The 15,825-nt window shown below is 42.6% G+C and overlaps 1 protein-coding gene across 1 annotated transcript; it reads right to left on the bottom strand.

The window, feature by feature from the left end:
- Positions 1-5,079: 5,079 nt before the first annotated feature.
- Positions 5,080-14,365, bottom strand: LOC109774539 (putative DNA ligase 4). The gene is made up of 27 exons (XM_020333274.4): positions 13,917-14,365; positions 13,340-13,431; positions 13,175-13,260; positions 12,937-13,073; positions 12,650-12,724; positions 12,425-12,516; positions 12,233-12,304; positions 11,781-11,860; positions 11,659-11,696; positions 11,559-11,565; positions 11,121-11,276; positions 10,804-10,879; positions 10,577-10,701; positions 10,443-10,477; positions 10,151-10,209; positions 9,767-9,850; positions 9,559-9,651; positions 9,419-9,467; positions 9,189-9,276; positions 8,837-9,040; positions 8,588-8,713; positions 8,405-8,504; positions 8,223-8,328; positions 7,044-7,174; positions 6,800-6,958; positions 6,567-6,722; positions 5,080-6,461 (listed from the first exon to the last, which is right to left on the bottom strand). The coding sequence occupies exons 1-27, from the start codon at positions 14,250-14,252 to the stop codon at positions 5,516-5,518; spliced, it is 3,708 nt and encodes a 1,235-aa protein (XP_020188863.1). The 5' UTR covers positions 14,253-14,365; the 3' UTR covers positions 5,080-5,515.
- Positions 14,366-15,825: the final 1,460 nt, after the last annotated feature.

The raw sequence follows: 15,825 nt of genomic DNA, 5'->3' as shown, positions 1-15,825 counted from the left end.
GGATCCTCATTTCCCGCGGGCGCTTCTGAGAAGCATTGTCCTTTTTGTCCAGTTTTCTCCCCCTCTTGGGCGGTTGAGTGGTCTTATGAGATATCTCAACTCTCTCTGGAACATTCATAGCAGGAACATGGGATTTAGTGACACCTTTATAATTAGTAAATGCATCTGGCAGATTATTTGCAATATTTTGCAAATTAATAATCTTCTGAACTTCCAGCTCAGATTCATTCGTACGTGGATCTAAGGACTGAATGCATTTGACATTCCAATCTATTTCCTGGCATTCTTTGTGGTTCTTTTCTCCCCCTAATGCCGGAAAATTGTCCTCATCGAAGATACAATAAGCGTACCGGGCTGTAAATAGATCCCCTGTTAGAGGTTCCAGGTACTTTATAATCGACGGAGAATTGTACCCCACATAGATCCCCATTTTTCTATGTGGACCCATCGATGTACGCTGAGGTGGTGATATCGGTACGTACACAGTGCAACCGAATCTTCGAAGATGAGAAATACTTGGTTGATTTCCACGTACTAACTGCAACGGGGAGGCCGTATGATATGCAGTTGGTCGAATTTGTATCAACTCCGCGGCATGCAATACCGCATGTCCCCAACAAGATGTTGGAATATTACAGTTCTGTAGGAGTGGTCTTGCTATCAACTTGATCCTCTTGATAAGTGATTCCGCAAGACCATTTTGTGTGTGTACATATGGTACAGAATGCTCCACAGTTATGCCCAAAGCTAGGCAGTAATCGTTGAATGCTCGGGAACTAAATTCAGCAGCATTATCCATTCTGATGGATTTTATCCTGTGTTTAGGATGATTTGCCCTCAGTTTAATGATTTGAGCGATCAGCTTTGCAAAAGCATGGTTCCTTGTTGATAATAAACACACATTGGACCATCTTGTTGATGCATCAATAAGCACCATAAAATATCTAAATGGTCCCGATAACGGTTGAATTGGACCACATATATCTGCTTGAATGCGTTCAAGAAAATTAAGTGGTTCATTCTTGATCTTCAGATATGAAGGTCTTGTGATTAATTTCCCAGTTGCACATGCAGTGCATACAAAATCCGAGGATTTGGGGAAATTAGCAACCGTTATGTTGTGTCTAGTTGAACCATCAATAATTTTTATCATCATCCCCACACCAGGATGACCCAGGCGATCATGCCATATCTTGAACTTGTCAAGATTCTGAAAAATTATTTTGTATGACAAATGTTGCTCTGGCTTGATGTATGTGTAATACAGTCCAGAAGATAGAGCAGGCAGTCTCTCAAGGGTTTTCTTGTCGGATCCCTTCTGCTGAGTTATGAGCACGCTTTCAACCGCATTTTCTTCATGAGTTTCAATGTGGTAGCCATTCATGCGGATATCCTTAAAACTCAACAGGGTACGAGTTGAATCCGGATACAATAAAGCCTCCTGGATTTCAAGTTTTGTACCATTTGGGAGTGTAAATGTGGCTTGACTAGAACCAACAATTACCGTGTCATGACCACCAATTGTCATAACACTTCCCTTACTCTTTTTGAGACTTCGGAAGTATTTAACTTCCCGTAGAATTGTGTTAGAGGCACCACTGTCCACTAAACAAATTTCCTCCTCCATTGGATTGTTTCTCAAAGTTTTCTATAGAGTAAAAGAATAAAATTCATTATTTATTCAATCTCATATAGAAATAACACATACATTACACACTATGTATGTCTGCTACATATTATAATACATTATGTTTAAGGACATAATTATTACAATACCATATGTGCGAGGACATAATTATTTTACAACACACAATATAACTAAGGACATATCGCAATACTTATGACATTATTGGAAGATCAAAGCATATCTCCATATATGTCATTAGTAGAAGTGAAATCCACCATATCTTCAACAGTAAGTGGTGGTCCTTTCTGCTGAGCCTGATCTTGGTTCTCCATGTTGTCATGAACTTCGTTCTGATGAACGCCTTGAGAACTTTCAATCATTGGACCAGTGAAGTGAGCTTCGTACTAGTTCCCTTGAGCCTTCTTGCTCTTGCCAATTGATTGCTGATATAGCGTCACCAAATGCTTAGAAGTTGTACACTTCCTTGCATGATGAGTAGTACAACCACATCTGTAGCAAGCTTGAGAGCTGCTACCCTTATCATTTTTCTTAAAATGATTCTTGCCCTTTTGTACTCCATTGCTATTCTGATTCTCATTGCATCTCCACTTTCCTTTAAACTTCCTATGGTTCCTTTTGGGACCACGGGACTTCTGAGTATTCTGAGAATTGAAATGTGCTTCAGGCAGCGGCAGTGTTCCCGTTGGACGGGACATATTATTCTTATCGAGAATTTCACTGTGTTTTTCTGCCTGAAGAAGTGCATATATCAACTCAGAATGCTTCTTGTATTTCTGCTGACGATGTTGTTCAGCAAGAATCCTCATATTAGGATGGAAAGTAGAGAGTGTCTTTTCAATGAGATCCGCATCGGAAACTGCACTGTTGCAGAATCTCAACTTTGAGTTGATTTGATGCACGGCAGAATTGTATGCTGCAACGGACTTAAAATCCTGGAAACGGATAAGTGCCCATTCTCTTTGTGCTTCAGGCAACATCACCGACCTTTGTTGGTCATAACGCTCCTTTAAGGAGTTCCACAGTGATAGAGGACTTTCCTCCATCATGTACTCTTCTTTCAGAGCAGGATCAAGGTGGTGTCGAATGAAGTGCAAAGAAGCATATTTTGCCGTCTCTGCGATAGCAGGAGCACCTTGAGTAGGTGTGGTTATAGTGCTGATCAAATTCCTGGCCGCCAAGTTGATCTTGACATCCATGGCCCAGGTCAAATAGTTTCTGCCATCAATGGCAAGCTCAGCAAATTCCTTCTTGGATATGTCAGCCATATCCTGCATGAAAATATCATGCACATTAATTTACACTCATGTAAATTAATTGTGTGTAAAATAAAATACTTGAATCAAATATAAAGGTCTAGGAAAAGCCTAAACGACCCAAAATATGACTTTCTACAAAAGATAATCACCATAAAATGGCGTAGATCTTTGTTTTGTAGAACACATAGAGGTAGTCACCACGAAGTGGCATAGACACTCGTATGGCAATTTTCATGCCATAATATGTGTGCTTTCATTTTTGCTTTAAGGTAATCACTACTAAGTAGCGTATACCTTATTCTTATGGTACTTTGTACAACCTTGTGTTACTTAAAACACTTTGAAGGTAATCACCAGATGGTGTAGACCTCACAGTTGTGAACAAACATATGTATTGCCACAAGTGCAATCCATGAGATATGTGCAAAAATTGAAAGTAGTCATATGATTTTCAAGCACAATCAACATGTAGCAATTAAAAATTACATCCATAAAAACATGTTGACATTCATAAGCAGACATTACATAGTACTATGTTAGAAAATACTAACAAACACTTATGTACAAAAACTGAAAAAGCTAGAAGCTAATCAGAAAAGAAAACGAAAAAATGGCAATAGGCCAAAACAGAACAGCCTACTACCGTGGCAAAGCCACCTTCTTTCTTTTCGTTTTTTTTTTCTCTGCTGCTCGTACAGCATGGATTAGTGGCTAGTGTGCTGGCTGTCCAACAGCCATACACACGCACGAGTGGATAAGGGGAGGCGACGGGGGACAGGGATGTGACCCGTGTGACTTGCGGCCCAAATTCAAATTTAACATTGCAAAAAAATCTGAAAAAAATCATGCATGTTCACGGGCACATATTAAGATAATCCCTAAAAAATTCAGATCAAAATTCAAAACATACATCAAGAAGCAGAAAAGAGAAACTCAGATGTGAATAGTATACGAAGAACCATTCGCAACTATTCATGACAGATTTCTCTTTTTTGCTTCTTGATGTATGTTTTGAATTTTGATCTGAATTTTTTAGGGTTTATCTTAATATGTGCTGTGACTATGCATGATTTTTTTCAGATTTTTTCGCAATGTTTAAATTTGAATTTGGGTCGTAAGTCACACGGTGACATGCAAAGGTGCATGTCACCAGATCCCTGTCCGGCGACGGGATACTTCGTTCCCATCGACAAATGTCCCCAATCCAACTCGAGCGGTGGCCGTCAGCACCACTACCACAGCATCTTCCTCCTCTGAAGAAGATCCACCAGGAAGCTGCGTCCCAGGTGCGACGCCGTTGGTGTGGCCGTTGGCGACGCCGTTGGAGTGGCCGTTGGCCAGTCCGAGAACCACCGCGCGGCTGCGTTGCAGCTCGGCCCGCGGCACTATGTGCCAGCGGCGGGGCGCCGATGGGCCAGTGGAGCTGCTCGCCCAGTTGTCGAAGACGTCCCCGAGCGCAGCAGCCCGCGCGGGGAGGCGCAGCCCGAGGCTAGCGCTCGACGAAGAAGCCCCAGCGCCGGCCGCCTCGTGCGCCGGCGTCGGAGACCGAAGACGCGGGGAGTCCGGCTGCGCGGGCTCCGCGGGCGGCGCAGGTTCGGCCTCCTCCTGGACCTCGTAATCTTGTGGCGGGGGTGGCTGCAGGACCATCCATGGCCCCCAACCATGCACCGGGCACGGACGCGGTGGTGGAGGAGCCGCAAGTTCCGGCTCAACGTCCACGTCCACTGCGTCGTCCGCGGGCTCCAGTACCTCGTCCGCGTACAGGTTTGGAGCGGTCGGTCCGCCAAGAATCCAGGCCGGGAGCGGCGCCGCCGCCGGCATGGCCGGTTCGGGCGGAGCATTAGAAGGCCCAGCACCATCGCGACCCCGAGCGCCATGTCCAAGACGTGGTCCACGGCGACGGAAACCGTTCCGGCGGCCTCCGAACCGGCGTAGATCACGGGCGTGGCGGTATTGGCGGCGAAGTCCGCCAACACCATGGCGACGGCGACGGCCCTGTCGGCGTCTACCGCCGCTACGAACAAGGTGCAGGAAGAAGGACAGGAGACCACGAGGCATCCTCTCACCTTTTCCTTTCTTCCCTTCTGGTTCTCTTTTCCGGCGACTGTCGCCGGCGTGATTTGCCTATGCGTGCTCTTGGGCAGAGGCAAGTGCTGATAACGTGTAAAAGAACGATTTGATCGAAGTGTCTTATTCCATTGATGATCACACATTTATACAAGGGGAACCGGCGCTTATGAGAAGATGCGCCTGTTCGAGGGGATGCGAGGAGCGGATGCGACGGTTGCCTGGAGAGGCTCCCGCACGAACGAGGCGGCGGTTGCCTCGAGAGGATCCCGTGCATGCTGTTATTTACAACAAGGATTATCTGTAATAATTAAATCCTAACACTAACGAGCTCTGAAAGCCGTCACAGTTTTTGGTCCGGCATCAATTTTTTCGGCACAATTCAGTTTTAACTCCACAAGATAACTAGGCCACTAGGGCCATGGTACGGAAAAGGTTGATAGTTACAAGCACCTGTCATATTTACAGGACGGTGGCAACGGTGAAAAAGACGTGCGCCGTACATGCTACCCCGAGACCAAAGAGGCGAAGCACTCTCACGGTCTCACCAATCTTCCAGAAACTCGTCGGCCAGATCTTTGTAGCTCACCTTTTTCTTCTTCGGAGCCACGGGATTTGGATCTGGGGCTGGAACCCCCGCACTGTATGACGAACTTCCTGCACGCGGTGCCGGAGCCACAGGATTGGATGCAGAGCCTCCTGTCTCAGGCACCGGAACCCTGTTATCCGACGTGGAACTTCTCACACGCGATGGATCATGCTCAACTTTGGCTGGGGGATCGCTGCTCGCGTCTTCCCTAAGTGACGGTATCATGTCGAGGAGCATCGCGTGCAGAGGATCAACCATCTGTTCTATCTTCTCACCTGCCATGCTCGTTCCTTCACCAGCGTCTGTTCTTTCAGAAGTTCCTTTGCTTTCGAACTTTGGACTGGTTGTCGTATCCTCTGCTGCACTCAATTTAACGACTTTTGGCTCTCGCTCATCCAGTGTGATGAACTGGGCACCTGCTGGCGGTCCTTGGTCTTCATCCAGGCTATCTTCTTCCATCTTTACGACGGAATCTGTGCCCAGCTTTTGATCTTCACCTGTTTCACCAGGGCCGCTTTCGTCAGATTCACGATAGTCTGTTTTTGCTTGCCGGGTTCCTCTTCTAGCACTTGTTCTTCGAACTGGTCTAGGAGCAGCTCGAGGTGGTCGTTGGTCCTTGTCACTGTTATCTTCTTCCATCCTGGAGATGTGATCTGTGTTCGACTTTTCATCATCTTGACCTGTTTCACCAGGACCGTTTTCTTCAGGTTCACCATCATCTATTTTTGCCTGCTTATTTCCTCTTCTAGCCCTTGTTGTTCGGACTGGCCTAGGAGCAGCCCGTACAGTTCTCGAACTATTGCCAGCCGCCCTGCCCCTTTTCCTTGCATGTTTAACATGAGATATTTCAACATCCTCATTTTTAGCAGTCTTGTCATTAGAGGGCTGGGCCTTTTCCTCACTGAAATAAAACATCACGATAACAATCAAAAGGTAAATAGTTGTTTTCATAGATGATGAAATGGTGGATACATTGAACCTTCAAATGTGAACATTCAACATATACCTCCTTTCGATTTGTATTTCTTCTAATGTATCCGGTTTAAGGTTGTAGGCGGTTTCAGGCAATTTCATTTGTTTCTCCACTGAATCTTCTAACCACTTGTTACTGACAACATGCAATCTTTTGTCATGTAGGTAACGCCTCTCAGCTGGAGAGAAGCTGCATAAACAATAGACACATTACTGTTCCTATTCCCTATCACTCACATAATACACGAAAAAAAATTAAATCATCACCTCTTGTACAATATGTCAAAATTGTACACCTGAAGAACTGAAACTATAACCAAATGGGTGGCAGGAGCAAGGCTACTGCAATACTGACCACCATGCATTGTAAGGTCGTGCTTCACCCTCTTTAGTGCAAGATCAGATATTACGTTGTAGTCCTCATTCCTTTAGGAAGAGAACAAAAAAAAGGAGAAACAAATAATTAGTGACATTATATGGAAGATGATATTTGGCAGTAAATGAGACTTACACTAAAGGTGCATGATACAAGTAAATGCAGCAGCCCTGGAAGAAGCAGAATCTTTCATCAGCATAATACTTCTTTTTGTACCGATGTACCATGCTTGGATCGACAGTAACTTTGTCCATGTTGATGAAAATCTGAACAAGAAGTCAATGAGAGAACTGAAACTATAATCATAAACTAGCCCTTATAAAAGGGCAAAGGGCAACAATATTTCAAGTCAGCCTGCAACACCTTCGCTGCCACTTGCTAGTCAGAGTAACCTTCTTAGCACAAGCTAAGAATTTTATGTGTTAAAACAACTTTAGCAACAAATTGCAATGCCAGGGGATGCAAACAATACATGGTTCTATTGCGAAGTAACAATGCAAAATTATCTTTGGGTGCTGTCAATCAAATTTCAACAGTGGTCGTTGGGTGAGTTTTTGGATGGACATTATTAGGAAGATTTAAATTGGTGAAATATGTCGAAGATTTATGTGTCTGAAAGGGATATTGCAACATGATTTCTCTAACTAAGAGATATCCAATGGAGATTTCTCTATCTTTGAGGCGCTATTCAAAAAATGTACATATAACTGGCCTACAGATATCCCTAAAGCTAGCCTATTCCAGATTCATCTGATCCCAAGGCTCATGTTGAGGGGTTTCCATGTAGCTTCCAGCTAGCTACAGGGTGTACTGTAGTATGTGGCTATGTGCACCTTCTACTATATAACTGACTGAGAGAACTGAGCACCACTCAGTTTGTGGGGCCACATGAACATCAACCCACCCAGGGGCTGATCTAGATTCTAGGTCAAACAAGGCCAGGGTGCACAGCTCATGGGCTAAGGAGGATACACCAAATTGGTGTAGAGCCCATGAGATAGGAAAAAGATGTTGGGCCCTGATGCATGTGCACCCTGGTAGCCCAACGTGGCTCTGCCGCTGAACCCACCCACTGGGGTTCAACTCTCATGGTATTGGTGCCTGGTGTCTAGGTTGTCGTTCTTCTATAAACAATGCCAACAGCTTCTATAGCCTGCTGTCTATGTCATTCTTCTATAAACAATGACATCAGCCATACTATAGCTTGTAGCATGATTAATTCAGACCCCCGTAACACATCTTGATTTTGGAAAATTGCAACATGTGTTGAATGAGATAAAGCATTTGCCGCATACAAAAAAAAAAGCTTTGTACCTGCTTCAGGTCAGAAACATCGATGTCCCAGTAGTAAAAATCAGCATATGAGTCGATCTCTTCAGGAAATTTGTGCCTGGCAAAATCTGCAAGAAAGAGGATATACCTGCACAGCGAAATGCATTAGAATATGTTGGGTAAAAAGATTAGAGAGGAATATGTGATATAAGCAAAGGACGAACTTGGGTTGCAAACGAAGAAGTATTTTTTGCTTGCAACAGTCCAAGATCCAGGAATAATGAATGATCCTTCCGTGGCGTATGGCCGCCTGATATTTGATACCTGAGAGTGCAGCAAATAGCCTCAAACTGTATGTACTCAGCACCCAGGATAAGGAAAAGTAGCCCTGCACAAAAGTGGAATACCTTTCTTCTCTGCTGCTATGCAGTGAGTAACAGAGTCATTAAGATTCATCGAGAAAGATCCTCCATTCTCCACAACCAGTTTATGGAAATAGTCGAGGTTATATGACGGAGGGGTGTTGACAAAATCTAAGTATGATAAGGAATGTACCATTCCGAATATATGGTGTGCTTTCAAAAAATGCAGATATAGTTGCTCGACCTTCTACACAAATGTGTAGGTAGTGGCATATATGCCAAAAAAAAGGATACAGAACATCGTGTTTGCAAATATCAGGGTTTCGCCCTTTAAGCCTGATATGTCAGTCTTCATAAGATGTGAAGGGATGATTGATACATTCTTCTTCTCCCCCCTTTTGTTTATTTTTGGGTTCTTTAAGTTGTCGTTTTTCAGACTCTTATCATCTTCTGCCTTGTGCATTGACCCATTACTTGAGTGCACGATCTCCACAAATGCTGCAATGATCAATATTCCAGAGTTCGTCTTTCAGATATATAATCAATATGCATGGCATCAGAAGCAATGTGCCTTACTGTGAGATATTCAAATTGAAATGATGGTATTGATACAACAAAAACTATTAAAAGCGAAAAAGAGAATTACATTGCACATCAAGGCACTCGTGCCATGGCTTATCATATCTCACTCGTTGAATGCGGGGGAACCTCAAGCAGTATGGGGCAGCAAAAACCTTCAATATATTGGAAGCAATTGTCAAAAACCAATTGGAGAGCAAATCAGTGATTGGCTAAATTGGACAAGAAGAGATATTTCTTGAGCATAACTCTTTTAAAGACTGCAATACAACAAGTAGATTCTTTAAAATGAATTACCTCGGATTTGATTGTTCGAATATCACTTGTTATAGATAGTATGACTGACCTGCAATTCGTGATTTAGCAGATCAGATGCTTACTACAGCTGAGGCTGGCTAGTAAGAAGCCAAGAACCCAAACGATTAAAGAAAGCTTACTTATCAGGGCTTTCTATCCAAACATCTGGCCGCTCCTTCGAATTGTTTGTTACTTCATAAAATCTGGGTGTTTTTTTGGGGGTCCCACTTTTGCTGATTAAAAAAATAGCCATTCATGAGACGGAAATGGGGTGCCTTAACAAATAAATTCAAACATGTAGCATACTAAACTAATAATAATGCAACAGCAGAAACAAAGACAATATACCTAAAGTGGGGCTTCAGCTTCGCGACTAGAGTGGCAAGTTCTTCATCGGAGAGACCAGTACCGACTCGACAAAATGAAAGAAATCTTGCAAGGATAGCAAAATACATAAAGGTAGGAAACAAAAACTTTGACAATCTGACCGTATCAAAAGCTCGTAAGAAACACACTGAGAACTATTACAACATGAAAAACTGAATGATCAAAATGCTATAATTTCTTTACTTGCTTATTTTTTTCCTTTTGAGACCAGAACTTAGCTATTAAGAACGTCAATATAGTATTAGGAGAACCGAATTCCCTCTCTTAACCATATATCCACCTACTTTCCCCCACATTGTTAGATATAAAGGTACAAAACTACTGTAGGAGAAAAGGTTTGCTTACCTTTTGGGGTGACTATTATCATCTGAAGACACTGCAAGACCAACTAAAAACTGTGCAACCTATAAATCGGTTTCGAATGATCAGAATTCCTTCATAGCATCCACTTGGAAGAACAAAGATAATTTAAGTATGGTCTTAGCATTACAAGAAAATTGCAATTGGTAAAGTCATGAGTTGTTATGTAAGAATCAAGAGAGTACACATTCAAAACTTTGCACCTCAGCTAGTGTTAATGTTGAAACCAGAACAGTGAAAGAAGTATGTGAAATTCAAAACAAGCACATGTACACACCTCTCCTCCTCGACGCCCTGATCCATAATATCCACCTACAAAATAAAGGAATGGACATACACTCAATCACTGTGCTCAATCAACAGGTGGAAAAGTTTACTGTTAATACTTCAAGTAAGCATGATGATGCTGACCTATAATAATAACATCCAGATCAGCACCAGCATGTATATAATCAGGCTTTAGTTTAAGCCACTTTCCAGTTCGATCACCAGGTTCCCATTTGGAATCAAGGTCCTTTAGTACAATTCCCTCATCCCTAATCACAAACAATGGATTGAAAAATCATGAGACCACATTTAGTTATTAGTGTTACAAACAGATTGCTGCATTGTTTTGTGTTTAGGAAGTGGAAACAAACCTGTTTTCGACAGTCTCCTTGAAGAATTTCTCAATGTCTTCAATATTGGGAGCAAAAATGGACCAGCATGGTTCATCTACAATTTGCAAGCATAACTACTGTTACATATTACTGAAAGGAAAAAAAAGATATAGCAAAAAAATCAAGCTCGTTACGCACTGCAGAAAATAAATTTGTAAAGATAAAAAAAATACATGTCAAAGCAAAAAAGACAGTTCTGTTAACACCCCTGTGGCAAAATTTTTGAAGATGCCATCTAGATTAATTTATTTGAATCAGATGTCAAGTTGAGACGGCATATAACTTTCAGGAGCTACCTGGGGGGCGATGGGTGTTTAGACCACCTGTTGGGACCAAAATCTCAAGACGACCCTTTAAAGGTTTGACAACCTTCCGCAGAATTTCGTGCCGCTCCGACAAACTTTGGTGGATAACACTAGTGTCTCCAGAATAAAGAATGTCAAAAGCAATATCTGTACATTCCTAGCGTCAAGCAAAACATGGCCAGCATGAAAAGAAAAAGTGATATGAAAAACTGAAGGGTGAAATAATGTTCCTCATAATTAAGTATTTGCGAACCAAAGGAAAATAATTTTCAGGTCATGTGTTAAATGCATATAGATCTACCCAAACGAGAAACAAATGTCCTAGTGTTTTCAGGACACTGAAACCCAAAAGGTGTTTCATTACCAATTTGCCAGTTAGATATCAATACAGAAAGCAAGATGCAAGAAGCAGTTAAAAGTGAAGGATACAGCACAACTGCAAGGGGAAAAAGTAAATTCAGTTAGATAGGGACTGCCATACCAGGGTGAATCTAAAATGAACCTATAGTGAACAAGTTAATGATAAAACCTGTCGATTTGTCTCCAGCCCCTCACTAGCAGCCTTTGCTGTGAATAAAATAGTTTGAGTTCACTGTAAAATATTCAACAGAACATGCAAAATATTACTAATTCCAATGAAAGTTTAAAAACCTATTTCCTGGTTTGAGCCAAATTCAGCAAACCGATTAAGCGCAGTGTCCCAAACAAGCATCTCCCCATCCAAAATACACCTGAGGATTCAGTTGAATTCATATCAGAGTTAAGAATGAGTGACCAAGTTGTATTGTGAAATAATCTACACAAAACATTGATATCATTCCCACAGAGATCTTATATTGTCAAGGAAATAATATAAGGGGCAAGAAGATCCCATAATAACTCAGCACATTCGGGTTTGTCTATCTAGCTAACTAGCCAAATAAGACCAACAAACTGACTACATGTTCCAATAATCACTGGAAAGATTTCGTCCATTTGATTATTATGATAAGACTAAGCCCTGAGATTGACTTCTTTCATGCAAAGTCTGGCATCAATTCTTATTAATGCTACAGTACCCCCAAAAAAAGAGGATACTACTGCTTAGTAATAATAAACAATACCTGTCAACCAGGATATTTTCCTTAATAAATTTGGACATCCCAGATGTATATTCAGAATGATCAAGAAAGGTCCTGACATACAGAAAACATTAGTGGGCCAAGATGAGGCGCTCTATAATATGAGAACAACAGCTCAACAAATATATAGGTTTCAGAAGAATGTGCAAGTAAATATGGAACAATTTAATTTACCGTGAGAAGAAATGAATCTCTTCCCCATTCTTGTGAATTTGGATACGGTCGCCATCAAATTTGCACTCAGCAACCACTGGTTTGCCATGAAGCTGGAGACAGGGAGGTGGCAGTTTGATGAAGCAGATTCAGGTGATGCCAAAGAGAAATACAGAGAGGGTATTTCCTTGGCAATAGTTACAACATGCAGTGTCACACTAGGAGCTAGAAAAAACAAGGAAATACCTTCTTCCATGCAGATGAAGCGTTACCGACTCTCATAGCTAGCTGAGGCCTCACAGCCTTTCCGACTTCTATATCCTGATCATACAACATAGGAGTAACAGAAGTAATGAGAAAATTGTGTGTGCCTGAAAGATATTCAATGACCTATCCATCGAAAAGATGGCTCCATGCATAGACAAAAGAGCAAAAGGTAAGAGCTATGAAATAATACTACATTTTCAAGACTTTGACCGTTGAACCACGAATAGTATGTTTCAGAAACAAAGTACAAGCAACAGTATAATCACCTGACGTTTATGCCTTTGACTTCGATCATTAAGCTTTTCACAGACCCGTTTTAAGTCACAAGTAACATTGAACAAGTCCTCAGCGTCAGGATGAAATTCATGGAATATGCTCTTCTCACTGATCCCCAATTTCAAGTCTATGATGGTACAGAAAACATCAAAAGAAATTCAAAAGTACTGTTGGAATGCGTATCAAATTATTAAGCATAAAGAAACAATAGTTGTAGAACAAGTTCACCTTTAATAATAATCATTAGAAGCCACTTCATTTCAAGGGCATTGGTTTTCTTGATCAGACTTGAAAGAACCGAAGCCTTCTCAGACCTATACAAAATTAGGAAGAACTTCTGATTTCTGACTTTCAGTCATACACGAATGCAAAATAAATAGATTCATAAGCTACCTAGTGTCACTTGCAGATAGACGATCGAGTGCGTCATTAACCTCCTTTATTGTCAACCCACCAGAAGTCATTCCTTGCCTCCGCTGCAGCACCTGAGTAGAAAAAAGGATATTATGTCAAAAGCGGCCTGAAAAATAAAAGGCAAGATAAGCTGCTAGAACAAGCAGCGTCTTGATAAATCAATACAGCCGCATTTCAAACTGAATCGGCGTTTCTTTATACATTTATAGTATCAAACCAATGACACCATACAACTACCAATGAGGCTTCCAGCCTTCTACTTTTAAAGCAATCAGACCATTTTTCGTTACAAGTTGTGCACCCGAATGACAAAGAACACACTGACGATATCCAGTCGTACCTTGCTAAGCATATGAATAAACATCATGTCAAGCACACAGCTGAAAGGTCAAACCCCCAAGTCAACCTCTAATCCCCAACGGCTAAACCCTACCCAATTCAATCAGTTGGCACAATCCATCGAACCCCATACAGCAATCCATCAACAGCGAGGCGACGCGGTGATTACCAAGAAAGACAATGCTGAATGGTGAAAAAAAAATGGTCCCGGCTGTACCTCGGCGGCGACGAGGGAGAAGTTGCCCGCGTTGCGGCCGCCGCCGCCGCGGCGCCAGTTGGTGAGCCGGACGGCGTCGGGGGAGTCCTTGGCGATGCCGAGCGCTTCGACGAGCGCGGCGGCGAGGGCGGCCTCCTTGAGGCCGTAGGAGCCGCGCTCGCGGTCGAGGGACGGGAGGATGAGGCGGAGCGCGCTGAAGTAGTCGTCCCTGCCGCTGGCCCCGTAGGCGCGGTCGAGGAACGTGCGGAGGCGGCCCCGCTTCTTCGCGGACGTGCGGTCCCGCGTCATGGCCTGGAACATCGCCACCAGGAGCCCGAACCGCACCGTCGCCGCCATCGCCGGCGTCGTGGGTGCGGGGTGGGGACGGCAGAGGGTCAAACCAGGGGCCTCTCTGCAAAATTGTGTCGCCGCTATATTGTTTTTTTTTTCGTTGTTCCTTCTCCCGCACGAGCTCGAGAGGGTTCGGAGGAATGACGTGGTTTACTTTTGTGTACAAGGCCCAACAGACAAACTACATTCGTTCGTCGGCCGCTTTCGTTCTCCCCTTCTAGCGACGTGGCCGTCACCGTACAAGGCCCGAAACAGAGGAGTGAGAGATATTTTTTATTGTCAAAAAAAAAGGAGTGAGAGAGATTTTTGTGTTTCAGTGTCTAGTTTATTTCACATTGTTGATTCTAGTCCAAAGCATCCCCGTTTTGTGCAGTCTGTTATTTTCTTAGAATAATACATTTTTTCTATTCATAGTTGTATTGAAATACATGGATTATTTATCAAGTAGTTATGCATAGCATCTAACGACTTTGGGATATTTGACGACTGAGCATAGTTCCAACACCGGATTGGTCTCTAAATGCCAGGCAGCTAAACATAGCATTTGATAACTTGGAGGTAGACACTTGCTCATAGGTCTCATACCATTGTGATTAGAGTTAAAATGGTCCCACTTTATATTTTCCTTTGCATGTTCAAATGGCTGAACAGTATTCATGTTTTCCCATCTGGACATCATTGTCCGATATATGGCTCTAAATCTTATTTTGTCCGGAACACATATAGGTCCGCACCTCATATATCCAGGGATTTTACTACCATACCACAACAGGACCTTTTCCCACAAAGTCATGTTTGTTTTTTTATAAGTTTAGCGTGACCATTTTTTCTCTCCCGCACAAGCTCGAGAGGGTTCCGAGGAATGGCGTGGTTCAATTTTGGGTAGAAGGACCGAAGGGTGCGTCTATAGCTCACGTGTAGCGAGCGTGAGCCAAACAGTATTTGGAAAAATGTTCTACATGTATCAAAGAAAAGTTCCAGCTGTATAAAGAAAATTGGTAATGTGTATGAGTAACATAGACATGTATTGAAAATTATGAAGGCCAGAAAATAAAAAAGACTGGTAAAGAAACACATAAAACTGAAGCCCGGATACAAAAACCATTGAAAACTTACACAGAAAACACACATGAAAAAAAAGAACCCGATTTTTATGCTTCTAAAAACCGCTTCCCAGGAACCCAAATAGGGTTGGACCATCTAGCGATTTGCCTACTGTCTTGTAGTAGCCGAGATACAACCTTGGCGAGGCATGAAAAGCCGAACAACTAAGGATGTATTTGATTTGAGAATGAAGTCGAATGCAATGCCATGGTTCCATTACACTAGAATGGGTTGGTTTCCTTCTCGAGTTTGGTAAGAGCAATTCCGATAAATGGAATGGTTACATTTTGGTGTTTGGTTTGAGAGATGGAATGAAATGGAATTGTTAATCTCATACACTGAATGCATACTGAATTGGATTTGGACAGAAAACTAAACTGACAACTACATTAGTTCATGGGGGGGGGGGGGGGGGGGGGGACCTAAAAGCTCACGAGAACTATTTCTCGCCTATAGCGAGAGTAACCCTTTCCCT

This window comes from Aegilops tauschii, chromosome 2 (assembly GCF_002575655.3).
Source record: "Aegilops tauschii subsp. strangulata cultivar AL8/78 chromosome 2, Aet v6.0, whole genome shotgun sequence".
NCBI classification, from domain to species: domain Eukaryota; kingdom Viridiplantae; phylum Streptophyta; class Magnoliopsida; order Poales; family Poaceae; genus Aegilops; species Aegilops tauschii.
This window is presented reverse-complemented; position numbering and strand designations above follow the sequence as displayed.